Raw genomic sequence first — 18,929 nt, forward strand, 5'->3', positions numbered from 1 at the left:
AAAATATATATTATAGGACTTTTATTTTATTGCAGAAAATAAGTTTTGACAAAAGTATGACTTACACACTGGCCTGGGTTAATTACATACTGATTAATGTAATTACATTCAAAGGACTGACATTTCAGTTCTTATTGTTATTACGATTTGGTATTTTAATTGTATTTACTTCCTGAATTAGAAGTGAATTGTCCCCAACCATGATCACATATCTGTGCTGTTAACAGGAGAAGATTGTATGGGTAAATTAATTTAAACTCCACTTTGGGATCTTCTAACCAGTGTTTTGGTTTTAAAGCGCTATTCATTTCTAAGGAAAGCATATTCAGTGGTAAAACTGTTTTATTATCAACTGTTTCACCAGCATTGTAAGAAGAAAACTGGAGCCCTTGAATCAGTATATCAGTATATGCATAATCAGTATATGCACTTACAGCACAGTCTTAAGTCACAAAGGAGATTGTGCTGAGAGAAATAGTATTGTAATATTACACACACAATTCCATGCTGACAAATACATTGACTTACAAAATTCAAGCAGAAAACCTTCATGTGAAAAGTACATCAAGCCAAAAAAATATTGTTTTGATAAAAAACACCCTATAAACACAAAATGTAACAAAGAGACCTAATTTGAATTAACATTGTTAGTTCTCATCAACTAAAAAACCTTTTGTTCGTGTTTACAAACTCTTTACATTGTGTGTAAAAAAAAACTAAACAAAAAAAAACCCTGACGAAAACAACATAGCACTTGAACTCAAAACACCTCACATTGAATAGTTTTGCCTCCTACTTTGATAGTAAAATTCAGTGTATAAATCTTATTTACTTGTAATTTTGCACATCTGCCTTATTTTTGGTCCAGAATTGTCCACGTTATGCATGTGTCATTCACAAGTCTGCCCAACTTTCCAGTTACAGTCATTTATAAACAATATCAACTTTTACTCTGAAAAAAACACATTACTCAACATGACTGGTAAATGGTACTGTGGTTTCAACCAGAACTTGGCTCTAAATATTTTAGCTTTTGTTTTAGTTTTGTCTGCAATGCAAGATGCTCAGGGTTTAAACTGACCAGTTCCTTTGTGCCAGGTTGGGTTTGATCTAGTCATCCCATCTCTTGGAGAGATACTGCCCAAAAACTGATCATCATAGCCAAGGGTTTGTCCATTGGCAATACATTAAAAAAAGTTTATTAAATAAACACTGCCCGACATCATCGGGCAAATGTAATAGGTGAAATAATCCAAAAACAACCACATCAGGACAAAGCTGCAGAGTTAGCTCAGACAGCCCAATCTCAGGTCAACTGAATCTTGCTCAATCCCAAAACAAACCACCCAGTTTACCGTATCACGACTGCTTTGAAAAGCCAATGTGTTCTCAAGAAGTGATGTCATTTTAACTTTAGTCATGAGATCTCTTGTATTAAGTTAGCACATCATTGCAGGCATCGGTTACCTCACAAGCCCTTTGAACTCAAACACTTCAGAACAGAAGGACTGAGGACTCTTTTCATGTGAATCAAGCACCTGGAAAGCAGCCAAAGGTATTTCGTTTCTGATCTTGCCAATGCTTTACGCAATAGTCTCAGACAGCTCATGTCTTGTCAGAACTTCTGTACACGACTCCTCGAAGGCCGAGAATGTTGTTGAAACCTGTGACAACATCGCCACATCCAGGAAGTCTTTTGGATGCCTCCGTCCCTCTCGGAGACGGACGCTGTTACAAGTGTCCACAGAGAGCCCTGCCGAAGAAAAGGCCGAAGGCGGTGTACTGTACGTTTCTTCGACGGGCTGAGATGGAGTGTCATTTTTTAAGACACTGGTACATCAGTGCCCTTGGGTTGAGCACATAGCGCTCCGAGTTGAGGAACTTAGTGAGGTACTGAGGTACGGCGGGCCGCGGCGCCATGTACGACAGGCCGGGACTGACGGCCATGACCTCGGCGATCTTCTGTTTCATTTCGACTATCTCCTTATCCTGCTTGATCACTTTTCCTGTGGGACAGAGGTAGAAACAGAGGCGTGAGAAGTAACCAATGATTCAAGTGCTGATTTATAAATTCCCTGAATGATTGTAGCTAAACTCTTTATAGGTTTCCAATGTATGAAGCCTTAGCTTGACGTTCTAAAGATTCCCCTCGTCCAGATCCATGTAAATAAATCCACAGGACCACTCGGTGAACTTCAACTATTTACTTTGACATAAGCAGTAATTAATACAGACATATGGCCAATTTCTTAATCATTAATATTAGGGAGAATCACGAGAGAGGTCAAAAAACTGTGTGGCTCCACTCTCTTCTTGTCAGACTGCCCGCACATCACATCCCCAAAAACTCTCCTCGCGAGAGTATCAAAGAAAATTAAAGGTGAGTACTGGGACACAACAATAGCAATATCCTATTCCCAGAAGCAACAAATGTAAGATAAATGAGATTATAGGCATTCTAAATAATCCACATATTTTAGTGTGAGGAATAAAACAATTAAGTTAACCTGTAAATATTCCTTCCGATTCCGAATAAACAAATTAACAGTGTAGTTACCATCGTTTAACTTACATAATTGAATCACAATTAGTCACGTATTCACATTCTAGTTGGAGACTGCATTTAGGCCCCTACACTCTTCGTATGGCAAACAAGGTTTAAATCCTCGCGTAAGATCCGGGTGTGCAACTGGAATGCAAATCGTCTATCAACATCTATGTCAAGAGTTCAAGGTACATGCGCAAATCGCACTAAGTTGGCAATCAGCTATATCTATGCTACAAAACCCAGAATCTGAGCCTCAAGATCTGGAAGCGGCACAGGCGCATGAGGGCCTGGAAAGGAGGGGTCAGTGTGTAGAGGGGAGGCGGAACCTTGTGCCAGCTCCAGCTGCCGCCGGGCGTCCCCCAGAGCTGAGAACAGGTCCAGTTTTATGCGTGTCTCCGCGCTCAGGTTGTACTCCAGACGCTGAGCCTTGTCCTGCAGGGCAGACAGGGCAGACAGCAGCACGTCCTGCTCCTCTTGCTCCACACAGCGGTACTTTCCCAGGGCCTGGTGGGAGCAGGGAGAGAGGTCCTCAGAAAAGCCCAGTGGGAGAAGCCTGGCTCCCACCCCAACGGGTACGTTTCACTGGTGTTACGTCACACTGTGGTAAAATGTGGTGGACTGAGTTTGCATGGCAGGCTAACAGGAGCATGGAGTGACTGGGTATTGTTCAGTAGGCATGTAACAGTAGGAAACTGTTTGGAATTTACTGAAACAGGGTGGTTCCATCTGGAGTTGTCCAGTAAGAAACAAGTGTTTTCTGTTTAAAACATGCTTTTAACTGTGTGCAGTACTGAACAGGACCCCAGTGGTGCAGTCATTCTAAGGTGCTTTTAACAGAATGTGCTTTGGTTCTCTAAAATTAAAAACGGTTTCTGTTTTGTCTTAAAATTAATCTGGGTTCTAAAGAATTGGAAACCCCGCCCCCCTCCCCATTTAAACCCGAACTTCGCTAGATAGGGAACCAATGCACATAAATGGAATATTCATTTTCAACAACAATGGTGCGTAGGTGGACAGCCAGCCATTCAGAAAACAATGTGAGCTGATCATTTTTCAAAACACTAAGGAGAGGATTCTTTCTGTATTTTTTGGCAAGAGATTTGTCTTTTTGAATTCTTATGAAATGTTTCATGAGCGTGGCCACTCACGAACGAAGGGATTAACATTGGAATAGGGTTGTATTAATCATTATAATTAACTATCAACCTGTCTGGAATTAATTTGAGGATGTACAATGTTTTATGAAGGACGTGGCTTCTGCCTCTGTAATGTCCGCATGCTTCGTGGAGTATGTCACCATAAGAAAACATTATCGCAAAGAAGACAACATCAAACATTATCTATTAATACAATGACAAAAGTGCCTAAAAACTGTACACTTTTCAGGCAAACACAAATCCTCAATTCACGGGCCCAAACACCATTCCCTGCTATTGAAATCCACAAACATGAATAACCACACGTCGACAAGCTGGCATATCGCAGAGGCACAATACGACGCAGCACCACTTCAACTACAAGCACCGTACGTACACAAGCCCAAAACACGGAACCGCACAATACTCGACACTTTCATTCGTACCGAACTCACGCGAGGGAGCAGTAGTCGTTTTGTTTACCTCCAATTTGTTCTCTAGCGCTAGCACACGGCCCTCTCTCCCTTCACTCTGTAGCTGCAGCTGTCTGTACTCTGTTTCTAGGTCTTTCTCCTTTTTCCTTAACATTACCGTCTCAGAGTGTTCCTGCCTGCGTCACGATGGGAGATGGAGAGAATAGAGACATGCTGTCTTTCAGTGTTTCAGAGATGATTGTGGCGCACCTGACACCATCCACAGCTAAAGACGTCAGGACTTCTACGAGGTCTGGGATTTCACGAATCCATCTGTTTTTGTTGGGTTAAAATCATTTTACTTTTTTTTTCTAGGGTTGTTATTTACAGGCTGCAATGAAAAGCAAGTTAGTAATACTGCAAATTAAAATAAAGCAAGTGATGGTGGAATTAGGCATGATCTGGGGCAGAAATGAAATGAACAACTTTTTTATGTATATCATGTTAAGGTGCAATAAAAAACAGTGTAATATTCTTCTTCTACTCTTTACACATTGGCAACATCGTTTTAAGGGCTTATGGGGATATTGGTATCCACAGTACTTTAGAAATATATTTTTAACTCAAACTTTGCATTTCCCCACAAATTAAGAATTATAATGCACAAATGCAATGTACTCTGACTTGGGCCATTAACCTGTTCCTTTCCATGCACTCAACTGACAAGTCATATTGAAACTAGTCATGCGCTTTCCGTCTCTCCAGCTGGGTTTTCGTGTAAATAGGAAGGGAGTACTTGGCCCCAAAAATGTTGAGAACTTCAGAACTGACTCATGTAGTGCATTGCCAAGTCCTGCAGAACTGGGACCAGGAAAATAATTATATTTGCACAGCCTCAAAAAGCATTTCCTGGTAGCCAATGTTGATTAATGCACACATTTGAATATGAGCTGGCGAAAGGTGAGAAGGTGAGCGCGATACCTGTTTGGTAGACTGCTACGCGCCAAGATGGCCGCCTCCTCCAGTTTGAGAGCCTGTAGTTCTATCAGCTGTTTCTCTGCGGCGAGCCGGGCCTCGGTCTCCGCTCTGGTCTTCCTCTCCAGCATGGCGCTGGTCTGCTTGTCTTTCTGTTTGGCCTTGGCCAGACACAAGATCCTGAAACACAGTCCAACCTCGATATTTGGAGAGGGACTCCGGCCACCAAAAGCAATGGGTGCTTAAAACATCCATGCACAAGTGCAGAGCATTCAAATCTGCAGTCATCACCTTATGGTAAAATACCAACCATGTTGATTAATAAACCTGTCTTTCATGTTTCATGCATCCAATAGCCATTTCACTGGGGATGAAATGCTATCAATAACATACACTTAGGTAAGGACTTCACTTGTACGCTATTTCCTTTTTAGTACACACTACTTTATACCAGGCTCAGGGGTTAAGTACACACTACTTTAGACCAGGCTCAGGGGTTAAGTACACACTACTTTATACCAGGCTCATGGGTTAAGTACACACTACTTTAGACCAGGCTCATGGGTTAAGTACACACTACTTTAGACCAGGCTCATGCGTTGAGTACACACTACTTTATACCAGGCTCAGGGGTTAAGTACACACTACTTTATACCAGGCTCAGGGGTTAAGTACACACTACTTTATACCAGGCTCAGGGGTTAAGTCCACACTACTTTATACCAGGCTCAGGGTTTAAGTACACACTACTTTATACCAGGCTCAGGGGTTAAGTACACACTACTTTATACCAGGCTCATGGCTTAAGTACACACTACTTTATATCAGGCTCAGAGGTTAAGTACACACTACTTTATACCAGGCTCAGGGGTTAAGTACACACTACTTTATACCAGGCTCAGGGGTTAAGTACACACTACTTTATACCAGGCTCAGGGGTTAAGTACACACTACTTTATACCAGGCTCAGGGGTTAAGTACACACTACTTTATACCAGGCTCAGGGGTTAAGTCCACACTACTTTATACCCGGGTCATGGGTTAAGCTTTGACGCTGCAGGGATAAATGCAGCGTTCGAGTAACCAGCAGTGTATGCCATACAGGGTCAGTAGCGCCACTTCATGTTCGAGGCACATTTCCTCATCTCACTGACTTGCTCTGGAGCAGCTCGTTGCTCTGCCTGAGCAGGGACACCTCCGGCCTCAGCCCGCGCTCACTGTTGCCTAGGTTACAGATGTGGCTGCGCAGCTCCTGCTCACACTGCCTGCTGACCTGCAGCTCGCCCTTCAGCCTCTTCAGCTCTTGATCCAGCCTGGGGGACCGGGACGAAGCCCAGGGATGAGGGAGAGGGGGGATGAGAGAGAGAGAGGATGGAAGAGATGGAATGAGAGAGTGGATGACAGAGAAGGGGTTGGGTGCAAAGAGAGACGCTTATTAACACGCTAATCCTTTCATGCACTTGTCTTCATGGGTTTGAAAAGCCAGTGAAACCCAAGTGAGTCTCCCTACTTAGTAATCTGGTCTGCGTGGGGATTCAGATTTGTCAGGACGGGACCCTTGTCAGCACCATCCCGACTGGGGCTGACCGTCTTGGGGCCGTTCTTCTGCTTCCTGTCAGCTCTGCCCGGAGGTGGCAAAGGGACGCTGGAGGAGGCGGGGGACATCCTGCGTGCTTTCGGCGAGGAAGAGGAGGCTTTGACGGCTTGGGGGACTTTTCCACCTTGTTCCTCCTGGGGTAGGTTATCGGGGGGTGCCAAGGACTCCATCGACCCTTTACCTATAGCCAAATCGCTTGCGTTGTCTTTGAGCTTGGAGGATGAGGCCAGCTGGGTGTTTGACCTTCCCAGTGTCGTGTCCTCCTCGGTCCTCTCCACTCCTCCCTGCTCCCCGCCGCTGTGGATCTGGAGGCAGTCCACGGTGAGGCTCTCATCTGACGCCACAGCGCTGTTCTGACACCGGTACTGGCTGGATTCATGTTTGGGCTTCAACTTGGAGCCTGCAGGGGGACAAGGGCTTTACTCCAAAGACAACAGCCCTCATTTATGAAAACTTTTCAGAAATGATCTCACATTGAGGCGTGGGGAGAGACTTACGATCATTTCCAAGTGGGATTTATGAAGCTGTCGCACTTCCTCAAAATGAGCCTAGACGTATACAACTGTGGACATGAGAACACGCTGCACCTGTCCTGATTTACATGTGACACACCCGTAGTTTATGCAGGTGTGGCGATAATCAACCTTTAAATTGACAGCTTTCAGCATAAATTATAGCCTAAAACCGCTAATTAACCATTCGCCATTCTCTGTGAAAAAATCGGCGTGGTCATGGAATCGCCTACTCTTTCGTTACTCAGCCCAGAGCCAAGGACATTTACAAGAGCAAGCTCGGCCATTACTAGGGTAACCGCTCCACACAACCACTGGTTTATTTAATATTCTCACGAGTGAATTTATGACCTGTTAGCTAATCAAGATGCCAGACACCGAACCGAAATTGCATTGACCATTTATAATCACCAGGTATGTTGATAGCATAGGCATGAGTGACTTAAGCAAAGCAAGGCAAAGCAAGTACATTTGCTTATTCGTGATGATGGTCTTATTGTGAATCAGGCATGATCTTTTTGACGTCTTTTTGACGTTGATTTAGACAGTCTGCAACCAGACGTGACTTTTGTCATAAGGATACGACTAAGATGATATTGATAAATACCAGCTCTGTTTGGTGAAATGATCATATCATAATTTTAAGATCAAATTTGATCGTACGCACATTTCATAAATGAGGGCCAGTATCTAGAAATGACTGAACTCATGTCCCATGCAACTCCTTTGATAAGGGCACAGCACTTGACCGTTAGGGTTGTTGTGGGTTCGATTCCCACGATGGACCAGTACAAAAAACAGTACAAACAGTGATCCACTGGCTACGGAACAATGCCTCTGAATAAATATAAATGACTCACAGCGAGATCCAAAATGGCTGCCTCCTGCACACACACACACTGCTAGTAAAGAGGAGGATTAATCAATGATGTGATCCTCTGATGCGCTGCGTCCTAAATGGCATCCTATTCCCTAAGTGGTGCGCTACCTTGGAGACCCTTGAGGCACCTACACCTGAAGGACACATTATTAAACCAACTGCCGCTACCGTCCAGTCAATCCGACAGAGTGGTGCTGTCACCGGGAAACTCGTCTCACAGCAGTGAGGACTGCGGAGTACCCGAGTGATCGACGGATCACCCCCCCCCTCCCCCCCCACACACCCCCACCCCGTACTTACTGCCTCCGCCCTCCGTGAAGCCCCAAGGATAAAGCTGCAGACCCAGAGGCAGGGACTGTTGCAGGAGGTGCGTGTGGAAGTCGTTCTCGCTCTGCACATTCTTCTGCGCGCGCAGCTTGAAGATGCCAGTGAAGTAGCAGGTAGCGTCAAACCCCAGATAGACTACAGGGTAACCAATGCTGGGGGGTGGTGTTTGGTGGCGGGGGGGGGGGGGGGGACACAAGTCAGGTGTGAAAAGTATTAGATTGATAATAACAAAGCAAGTGCATGATTCCCAAATCCAATCGATGCGAAGTGAGTACCATAGCATCTATTTCGCAGTTTCCAGAGTAAATAAAGGCCTACATTTAGGTCTTTTCATGGTTCGCGAGTAGCGTGTCATGACAAACACAATACTCAATCACATCGCGCCACTAGTGACTCATTGAGCTTTTCAGACGTTGAGCTTAAACCCACTAAATTCAAGCCGTGTGAAAATCCGTGCAACGTGAGCAGGCATTTCAGTAGGAGGCACGGCGTACGAGGTGGCTGTGTTCGGAAGAATCTGCTTGAGGGGGGGTGTTCTGTGATAAATGCTTCGTATTCAGTCGACCTACCAGTGCGCGGCGAAGAGATGAGACAGGTTGGCGTGGGAGTTTTTCAGGTCTTTGAGCCTGAGTGAAGCTTCCGTGTACACCAATAGCACCCACAGGGAAACCGTCGACATACAGATGCCTTTCTCTGAAAGGAAGAAACATCAAGGTTTTTTATCACTATTCACCAAGAAGAAAAGTAAAATACAAAGCTCATGTGCGTTTGTGAAAAAAACCAGCAGGCCTAATGGGTAAATTAAAATGCCAACATTTCTGTTCACTCGATTTGACTAAACCAACTTCGAAGACTGGCTAAAACCTTTATTTTTTATTTTTTTGATGTATATAATATGGTGTCCTGCTGAATTTTTGACCCCTTGGTAAAGCAAAAAAGCTTATAAATAAATGTCATTGTTATTTCTTTTGCTTGATCTTCCACTCAAATTATGACAGAAATCAAATCTTGAATGAACATGAAATGGTTTAAAGAAAAACCCCTAGTAATTATTACAGATAAAATCTAAATAAAAGTATATATTCCCTTTGGTCTAGAGTATTCTTTTTAATCAAGTTAATCTCAGTCATTCAGAACTCTTAAGTGGTCATCCATGACTTCTTGTTTAACGTGGTGTAAATATGTAATAACACAAATGACAAACTAAAGTCTGGGGTCACTTAGAAATGTCCTTGTTTTCCATGAAAACATTTATGAAATTTGTTTGAATAGGAAATACAGCAAAATGAATGGGAAGTATTGTCATTGACAAGATTAGAAATAATGATGTTGAATTGAAATAATATTTGTGTCCTTCAAACCTTGCTTTCATCAAAAAATCCTCCAATTGCAGCAATTACAGCCTTGCAGACCTTTGACATTCTAGTTGTCAATTTGCTGAGGTAATCTGAAGAAATTTCACCCCATGCTTCCTGAAGCACCTCCAACAAGTTGGATTGGCTTGATGGGTACTTCTGACGTACCATACAGTCAAGCTGCTCCCACAACAACTCAAGGTTGAGATCTGGTGACAGTGCTGACCACTCCATTATAGACAGAATACCAGCTGACTGTGTCTACACTAAATAGTCTTTGGGTCATTGTCTTGTTGTTGGAAGAAACTGTCTCCAATCAAGCTGTGACAACTGCGACCTCTGCTGGTTCACCTCCCCCTGCAGTGGGCGGGCCCCAGCGGTCGACGTCACCGGCTTTCTGACACCACCGTCTCATCATACATTTCACCTGTGTCCCGTTTAGTGCACCTGTTCCTCATCATCGCTGTTTCCCCCCGGTATATATGTTCCCTCTGCTCCCCCTGTCTTTGTGTGTGATTGTCTCCGACAGTGTCAAAGAGCTGTGCGACGCTTCGTACCATATATATTGTATATCTCTCCTGGATACCATTAAATATCCTTCTACCACGCCTTCTCCTGCTCCTCCTTGTTCCCACACCCCGAAGCCGTGACAGAATCACACACCAATACTACAACAAGGATATGGAGCCTGAAGGAGCCACAGGCGAGGTCGGTGTTGCGGAGGCAGTTCAAGTACACTCAACAATGCTGGCCAGCCTAGGCGCTGCAATGGACAGCGTACTGAAAGCGGTGCAGCGCTTAGAGCTGAGCCAGCGGAACCCCGCAGCACCGGCCGTCTCTACGCCTCCCCAAGCCACGCCGCCCAACACGGGAGCGATGGCCATTCCGCTACCCAGGGCCTACGACGGGGCGGCGGACCGCTGCCAGGGTTTCCTGCTGCAACTGGACATCGCGCTCCAGGCATTGTATCCTGCGCCGACCGAAGCCCAGAAGATCTCTTCACTCGTCTCCTGCCTGTCCGGGAGAGCCCTGGAGTGGGCCACCGCCGTTTGGAACTTCGAGCAGCCCACCCAGGGCAGCTACGCTGAGTTCACCCGCCGCTTCCGAGTCGTGTTTGACCATCCGCACGAAGGGAGAGAGGCGGGTGAACGACTGTTCCACCTACGGCAGGAGACGAGATCGGCGCAGGAGTTCGCTCTGGAGTTCCGGACCCTGGCAGCGGGATCGGGGTGGAACGAGCGGGCTCTGATCGACCACTACCGGTGTAGCCTACGCGAGGACGTCCGGAGGGAGCTGGCTTGTCGAGACGTGTCCCTCTCCTTTGACCAACTGGCGGACATCTCCATCCGTCTCGACAACCTGCTAGCTGCCCGAGGACGTCCCGGTAGAGGCCCGCCCGTTCCACCCTGCCAACCCGTCACCGCCGTCCCCGTGGAATTGGGGGCGGCTGCACTGCCGGGCAGACGTCGGGGAGGGCAGGTGCGGAATGCCTCCAGGGGGCAACGAGGCCGTAATACTGCACCACGCCGCACCTCCCTCCCTGAGTCAAGAGGCGACAGGCAGGGCACTTCCGCATCACCCCAGGTAGCACATGCACATTCACCACTAACCTCTTCCCTCTCTATGTGCACTGTCCCTGTTAGGTTCCCCGGATTTCCGCTGCTTGCCCGGTGTAAGGCGCTGGTAGACTCAGGCGCAGCCGGGAATTTCATGGATAGGTCTTTTGCCCTACGGTCGCACATACCCCTCCAGGACCTCGACACCCCCCTGCCCGTGAGAGCTTTAGACAGCCGGCCACTAGGGTCCGGTCTGGTCACGAGTTGCACTGTTCCCCTCCTCCTGATTACCGACAGCCGACACAGCGAAACCATTACATTCCACATCATCGACTCTCCCACGTTCCCAGTCGTTTTAGGTTTCCCCTGGTTGTCCCTACACGACCCCTTCATCTCCTGGTCTAGTCGACGTCTGTCGGGGTGGTCGCGGAAGTGCCAGGGTAGGTGTTTGGGTGTTTCCGTTGGCTCGACCTCGGTGGAAAGTCCAGACAGTGCGCCCGCCGTGCCCATTCCCCCCGAATACAGGGACTTGGCTACGGTTTTCTCCAAAGCCAAGGCTGCTGTGTTGCCACCACACCGGCTGGGGGATTGTGCGATAGACCTCGTTGACGGAGCCGCACTCCCGAAGGGTCACGTGTATCCACTGTCCCGCACCGAAACGGAGACTATGAACGCCTACGTTGCGGAAGCGTTGGAACAGGGCTACATCAGGCCCTCCAAGTCACAGGTCTCCTCGAGTTTCTTTTTTGTGAAAAAGAAGGACGGTGGTTTGCGCCCGTGCATCGATTACCGGGCGCTGAACAAGATCACCATTCCGTTCCGCTACCCTCTCCCTTTGATCTCTGCGGAGGTGGAGAGGATGCACGGGGCCCGCTTTTTCACTAAATTAGACCTCAGGAGTGCCTATAACCTGGTGCGTATCCGGGAAGGAGACGAATGGAAAACCGCTTTTAGTACCACGTCTGGCCATTACGAGTATTTAGTGATGCCGTACGGGTTGATGAATGCTCCTTCAGTCTTCCAGTCCTTCGTCAACGACGTATTCCGAGACTTGTTGTGCGAAGGAGTGGTAGTGTATATTGATGACATCTTGATATTCACTGCCACCCGCGCCAAACATGTCTCGTTAGTGCGCAGAGTGCTGGCTCGACTGCTGGAGCATGACCTGTACGTGAAAGCCGAGAAGTGTCTGTTTTTCCAGTCGTCTGTGTCCTTCCTGGGTTATCGCTTTTCCAGCACAGGTGTGGCTATGGAGGAGCCTCACATTGACGCCGTGCGTAATTGGCCGACCCCAACCACGGTTAAGGACGTGCAACGTTTCTTAGGCTTCTCCAATTACTATAGGAGGTTTATCCGGGGCTTTAGCCAGGTAGCGGCTCCGATCACCTCCCTTCTGAAAGGGGGGGCGACCCGGTTGCGGTGGACCGTGGACGCGGAGCGGGCGTTTGTGGAACTGAAACATCGTTTCACCACCGCTCCGGTCCTGGCCCATCCCGACCCGTCGCTCCAGTTCATCGTGGAGGTGGACGCGTCCGATTGTGGGCTCGGTGCCATCCTCTCCCAACGGACGGGGTGTCGTAACACGCTCCGTCCCTGTGCCTTCTTCTCCCAGAAGCTCAGTGCGGCGGAGCGGAACTACGACATTGGTGATCGTGAGCTGCTGGCCGTGGTTCGAGCTCTGTCGGCGTGGAGGCACTGGTTAGAGGGGGCTAAACACCCTTTCCTCGTCTGGACTGACCACCGGAACCTGGAGTACATGCGGGCAGCGAGGAGGCTGACCCCTCGCCAGGCAAGGTGGGCTATGTTCTTCACCCGGTTTGTGTTTACTCTCACCTACAGGCCGGGGAGTAAGAACGTCGGGGCTGACGCGCTGTCCCGCCAGCATGACACGGAGGAGAGGCCAGTGGATGATGCTCCCGTGCTCCCGGAGTCATGCATTGTGGCACCGGTGGTATGGGAACTGGACGCGGACATCGCCGGAGCGCAGCGCGACGAGCCCTCTCCGCCCACATGCCCTGAGGGCCGTACGTATGTGCCGGCGTCTGTCCGCGACCGCCTCATCTACTGGGCGCATACATCTCCCTCCTCCGGTCATCCTGGCATCGGGCCAACAGTGCGCGCCCTGGCCGGTAAGTACTGGTGGCCCACTTTAGCTAAGGACGTCAGGGTATACGTCTCTTCCTGCTCGGTGTGTGCCCAGAGTAAGGCACCCCGGCACCTACCTGTGGGCAAGTTGCACCCCTTGCCCATTCCACAACGGCCATGGTCCCACATTTCTGTTGATTTCTTGACAGATCTCCCCCCTTCCCAGGGCCATACCACCATCCTGGTCGTTGTGGATCGGTTTTCGAAGTCCTGCCGCCTCTTGCCTCTGCCCGGCCTTCCTACTGCCCTACAGACCGCGGAGGCCCTGTTCACACACGTCTTCCGGCACTATGGGGTGCCCGAGGACATCGTGTCTGACCGGGGTCCCCAATTCACGTCTAGGGTGTGGAAGGCATTTATGCAGCACCTGGGGATCTCGGTCAGCCTGACCTCGGGCTACCATCCCCAGTCCAACGGGCAGGTGGAACGGGTCAATCAAGAAGTGGGTAGGTTCCTCCGGTCCTACTGCCAGGACCGGCCGGGGGAGTGGGCAGAGTTTCTGCCGTGGGCAGAATACGCACTGAATTCTCTGCACCACTCCTCCACGGGCGTGACGCCTTTCCAGTGTGTCCTGGGCTACCAGCCGGTCCTGGCGCCGTGGACGCCGAGCCAGACCGGTACCCCTGCGGTGGACGACTGGTTCCGGCGGGCAGCGGGCACATGGGAGGCAGTACAATCCCGCCTCCGGCTCGCTGTCCGCCGTCAAAAGACCAATGCAGACCGCCACCGCGGGGAGGCCCCGGTGTATCGGCCGGGCGACCGGGTCTGGCTCTCGTCCAGGGACCTGCCCCTCCGCCTGCCCTGCCGGAAGCTGGCCCCGCGGTTTGTGGGGCCTTTTAAAGTCCTGAGGAGAGTCAACGAGGTAACATATCGGTTACGCCTTCCCCCCGACTACCGTATTAACCCCTCGTTTCATGTGTCTCTCCTCAGGCCGGTGGTGGATGGTCCCCTCCAGGGGTGTGAGGTGCGGGAGGTGCCCCCTCCCCCTCTGGACATCGAGGGGGCCCCGGCGTACTCTGTCCGCTCCATCATTGACTCGAGGCGCCGGACGGGGGGCCTCCAGTACCTCGTGGAGTGGGAGGGGTACGGCCCGGAGGAGCGGAGCTGGGTTCCGGTGAAGGACGTCCTGGCTCCCGTCCTTGTCCGCGACTTCCATCGGCGTCGGCCGGACCGCCCTGCTCCGCGCCCCCCGGGTCGGCCCCGAGGCCGGCGTCGTCGCGCGGCTGGGGCCGCGCGTCAGGGGGGGGGTACTGTGACAACTGCGACCTCTGCTGGTTCACCTCCCCCTGCAGTGGGCGGGCCCCAGCGGTCGACGTCACCGGCTTTCTGACACCACCGTCTCATCATACATTTCACCTGTGTCCCGTTTAGTGCACCTGTTCCTCATCATCGCTGTTTCCCCCCGGTATATATGTTCCCTCTGCTCCCCCTGTCTTTGTGTGTGATTGTCTCCGACAGTGTCAAAGAGCTGTGCGACGCTTCGTACCATATATATTGTATATCTCTCCTGGATACCATTAAATATCCTTCTACCACGCCTTCTCCTGCTCCTCCTTGTTCCCACACCCCGAAGCCGTGACACAAGCACTGCCCACAGCAATTCAGAAAATAATTTAATCTCCACTGTGCAGTACGGTGGAGGCTGTGTGATGTTGTGGGGCTGTTTTGCTTCCAAAAGCCCTGGAAACCTGGTTTGAATTCATGGCACCATGGATTCAAGTCAAGTATAATTTTTTCTTAGCCTTTTTTTGCTAATCTTTATCATGGGGTCCAATAATTCTGGCGGTCACTGTAATATGATGACATATTTAACATAAGATATCACCTGTTTCAATCTGACTTATGGGAGACCTGCCTTGCTCAGGGACAGAACGACGGGTGAGGTTAAAATGAGAATGGAGTGCCAGTTTTATAACATTCCAAATTATCCTTATTTAAGGCCTTCTTGAATCCAAATGAACAAATACACAGTACTTTTTTTTTTTTTTTTACTTGTAGCACTTGATTGAAACAACCTACCTGTGTGCCAAATGTAATTAAATAAGACGTAGGTGCTGGCTGCAAAGAACAACCAGTGAAGTGGAACAAAAATCAAACAGAAAATGTCCAGGGTGAATGCCGCGCACACAAACACCAGACTAATCACCTGCCGCAGAGAGGGAAGAGAGAGACCGTGAATTAGGTTGGTATTACATTGGACCGCGACATTTCTATGTTCTGTCTTGCTTCACTGCTTTGGTTCTGTGGAAGAGCCGTGCCGTAGCTTTGGTGTATAACAGGATTATAACATTCACAACAGATTGCCAGGCCTACAACTATTTCAAGCAATCTCTCGAATTAATCCCTGACTGCTATTGTCTCCAGTCCTTTAAAGCCTTTAGGCTTGCATCGCAAATGGCACCCTATATAGCTACTATAATATGCTACTATTGACCAGAGACCTAAGGTTCAATGCTGGATGCTATTTGGGACGTGGATAGCTGATGATGTACTCACCAGCCCGTGGCAATGAAATGTGGTATAGACACTGCCCAGGAACAGCCAACAGGGCCACAGATACTCCAGTCGAAACTCCAGTATGAAATCAGCCAACAGTACCAGAGTCCACACTACCATGAACTTCAGAAAGGTGTAGGCGCTGCAAAAGCAAGGGCAAGAGGACAGAATCATGGGAAATGTGTGGATCTTATAATTGTGCTGCGACATTGGCAAACATTTCATGCTGATGATCTGTGGCTAAATGGGGGTGTCGGCAAGTGAGCCCAAAACAGTATATCTATTTGAACTAAGGCCCCCTGGTCAAAAGCATAGCCAAAAGAATCCACAACAAGGTCCTAGACACTCATTAACATCTGTCAAAAACAATTTTATATTAAAGGAGTCCCTTTGATTTGGCAGCCTGTAGTCCACGAAGTGCAGAGCAACTGGCTGGTTTCTGTGCACTCGCTGTTTGTCACCGAGACAATGTCGACCAGTGGGGTTGGGGATTTCTTCCGACGAAACTCATTAGGTGTAGCTTAATAAAAAAAATGTTGGTACTTAGTCCTCTTTTCAGCTGGGGGAAAAATAAACCACAGCAACGACCGAAAATGGCTGAACTCAATGCAGTACATTTTTAAGTCAGAATCAGGCCCTAACTTGTGAAGAAGCAATTTATTAACTTTATGATTCATAAAGGCCAGGCCTCCCCTCAGAGTCTGGCTCCTCTCTAGGTTACTTCCCAGGTTTTTACTGTACCTCATCTCTTCACAGCGCAGAACCCCCCCCCCCCCCCCAAGCAGAGTCTTCCAAACACAACCACCTTGTACGCCGTGCCTCCTAACTAAATGCTGGCTCACGTTGCACGGATTTTCACACGGCTTGAATTTAGTGGGTTTGAGTTCAACGTCTGAAAAACTCAATGAGTCACTAGTGGCTCGGTGTGATTGAGTATTGTGGAGTTTTTCCAAGCCACTGGGCATCAATATCTTCTAGTTGTGGTTTTAGTCTGGCACAAGACAACATTTTGAGTACACGCACTTTGTGCCAATTGTTGATGTAGAAAGGGCTTCATGAAATTAATGTGATTGATCAATTGAGGATTCCTTCATCAAACCCTTCGGAATGTCAGACTTCATCAGATTGGCTATGTTAAGAAGTGGCATAGAGATACAGGTAACTAACTCACTGAATGACAGGCTGTAAGTTTGGGAGCTGTCTTTAAATGAGAACTTTACTGGGCAGACTGTCAGACACACAGAGCTATCACTAATGTATTTACATATTCTGCTGTCAATAGGGTATTTATTTCACAGACTCTTTGTTATTTTGAGTAATTTGCAATTGTTCATTGTTGATTGTGTATCTGTTACTCAACGCATTATTAGCCTGAGCCAAAAGCATTTCTCTACACCAGCTATGACGTGGACTTATTGTCCGTATATAAGATAAACGTGACTTGGCTGGCGCTAAAATGTAGCACGTCGCGGAACTGCTTTCAAAAGGGAAAAACAAAAAAGATACTTTTGTGTGAATGGTGTGCAGGACTAATCAATCTTTTACTACATAAAAAGGCAGAAGGCTGATGCATTCTAAAATTCAATAATCATTATTAAATTAGTCATTCATTATCTCATATTAGAATTTTTCTCAATTAGGTAAACGTTTTAATAACTAAATAGTGACATAATTTAATATTTGGGAACGTAGCCTACTGGTCTTGGAGAAAAGACACACTTCGAAATCGATAAGATAATGGGTCCATTGTTGTGTTAATGGCTATACATGTCTTGTTTTCAATAACTCCTTTGTTCGTGCGCTCTCCAAGTCCATAGGCTGTCATTATTACGTCGCCCCCTTTTTGTTTGGTAACCATGACAACGTTTCATCCAATGTGCATCACCTCCCCAAATACAAAAGGAAAATAATTAACATTTACAGTAAATATTAGTAATTCACCAAACGCTCTTATTCAGAGCAGCATTCACTCATTAAATCTGCACCTTACACTTATTGCATTTATAAGATCAACAGGGATTGAAAGAAAACACATAGGCTACTCCGAGGATTACAAAAGGAAAAATCAGGATAAGCAACTAAATACACATTAATTTACATACTGACTGTTCATTTTTAATCATCGTTTTTGCTACAAATAAACCCTATTTGATACTAATAATGCAAAATTCCATAACACTTCTAAGCGCTTTGTCTGGCTATCACAGAGGACATCGACTATTGGTCTAGACGCCGTCTGTAACCGTACAAGTGTTTGAAATAGAAAATACGTTGGCCACATTTAAGTATATCTATTAATGAGTGCGCACATTATAATAATAGCTACACAATTGTCATTTTGATTCAGCCTCATTTAAGAAACAATATCCGTAATATAACCTCATAATAGCCTCATAATATCATATTGTTCGGCAAAACTGCAAAAATGTATAATGCCAACAATGGTAGGCTACGATAGAATTACCGATGCGATTAGCTCGATCGCTTGGACTAGCCTAACTACAAGACTGTAATGAAAAACACTATCCACATTCAAGTAACATCACACAGGTTTTTTTCCAAGTTAGTTGTAACGTTTGTAGGCCTATTTGCCTACAATAATACTGTTTACAATGTCCTAAAGTGAAAATGAACAAATTATTGTGATAAAAAAATAACAGCCGCCAGGTGAGAATGATGAAGACGTGCATTACACAAAGCCCAGAAACAACAAAAGCAACGGCATCCGGTAGATGCGTCACCTCAGTAGTGACTAACCTTTCAGATATCTTCTCCGTAATTTTGATCTTTTTCATTTTCCTTAGCCTGCTTGCGTCCACATAACGTTTCTTCATTTTATGGCTTCTATTGCTTGTGCCCTAAGTAATACACCGCATAAAGCGGCAACCGATGTGAGGAAAAACACAAATCTGGATGGCCTTAGACAACAACAAGCTGGTATTTTGACTGGGTCTTGGTGAAACTCCGCCGCGAATGGTACTGATGATAC

The 18,929-nt window shown here is 47.4% G+C and overlaps 1 protein-coding gene across 2 annotated transcripts; it reads right to left on the reverse strand.

Moving 5' to 3' along the window:
* Positions 1-324: 324 nt before the first annotated feature.
* On the reverse strand, positions 325-18,929 carry si:dkey-12h9.6 (macoilin-1). 2 transcript variants are annotated; one of them, XM_020053718.3, is made up of 11 exons: positions 18,698-18,929; positions 15,941-16,082; positions 15,464-15,590; positions 8,958-9,081; positions 8,362-8,540; positions 6,583-7,069; positions 6,227-6,385; positions 5,079-5,252; positions 4,276-4,294; positions 2,875-3,052; positions 325-2,006 (listed from the first exon to the last, which is right to left on the reverse strand). In XM_020053718.3, the coding sequence occupies exons 1-11, from the start codon at positions 18,772-18,774 to the stop codon at positions 1,816-1,818; spliced, it is 1,857 nt and encodes a 618-aa protein (XP_019909277.2). In that variant the 5' UTR covers positions 18,775-18,929; the 3' UTR covers positions 325-1,815. The 2 variants fall into 2 exon arrangements, with proteins under 2 accessions (XP_019909277.2, XP_010876730.2); XM_010878428.4 differs by having other exon boundaries at positions 4,168-4,294.

This window comes from Esox lucius, chromosome 14 (assembly GCF_011004845.1).
Source record: "Esox lucius isolate fEsoLuc1 chromosome 14, fEsoLuc1.pri, whole genome shotgun sequence".
NCBI classification, from domain to species: Eukaryota; Metazoa; Chordata; class Actinopteri; order Esociformes; family Esocidae; genus Esox; species Esox lucius.

Coding starts and splice junctions, on each gene's coding strand:
- si:dkey-12h9.6 (XM_010878428.4), bottom strand. CDS start 18,774: ATGAAGAAACGTTATGTGGACGCAAGCAGGCTAAGGAAAATGAAAAAG. Junction 6,386..6,582: donor CACGCAGACCAGATTACTAA/GTAGGGAGACTC, acceptor CCGGTCCCCCAG/GCTGGATCAAGAGCTGAAGA. Junction 3,053..4,167: donor CGCTAGAGAACAAATTGGAG/GTAAACAAAACG, acceptor TGCTCCCACCAG/GCCCTGGGAAAGTACCGCTG.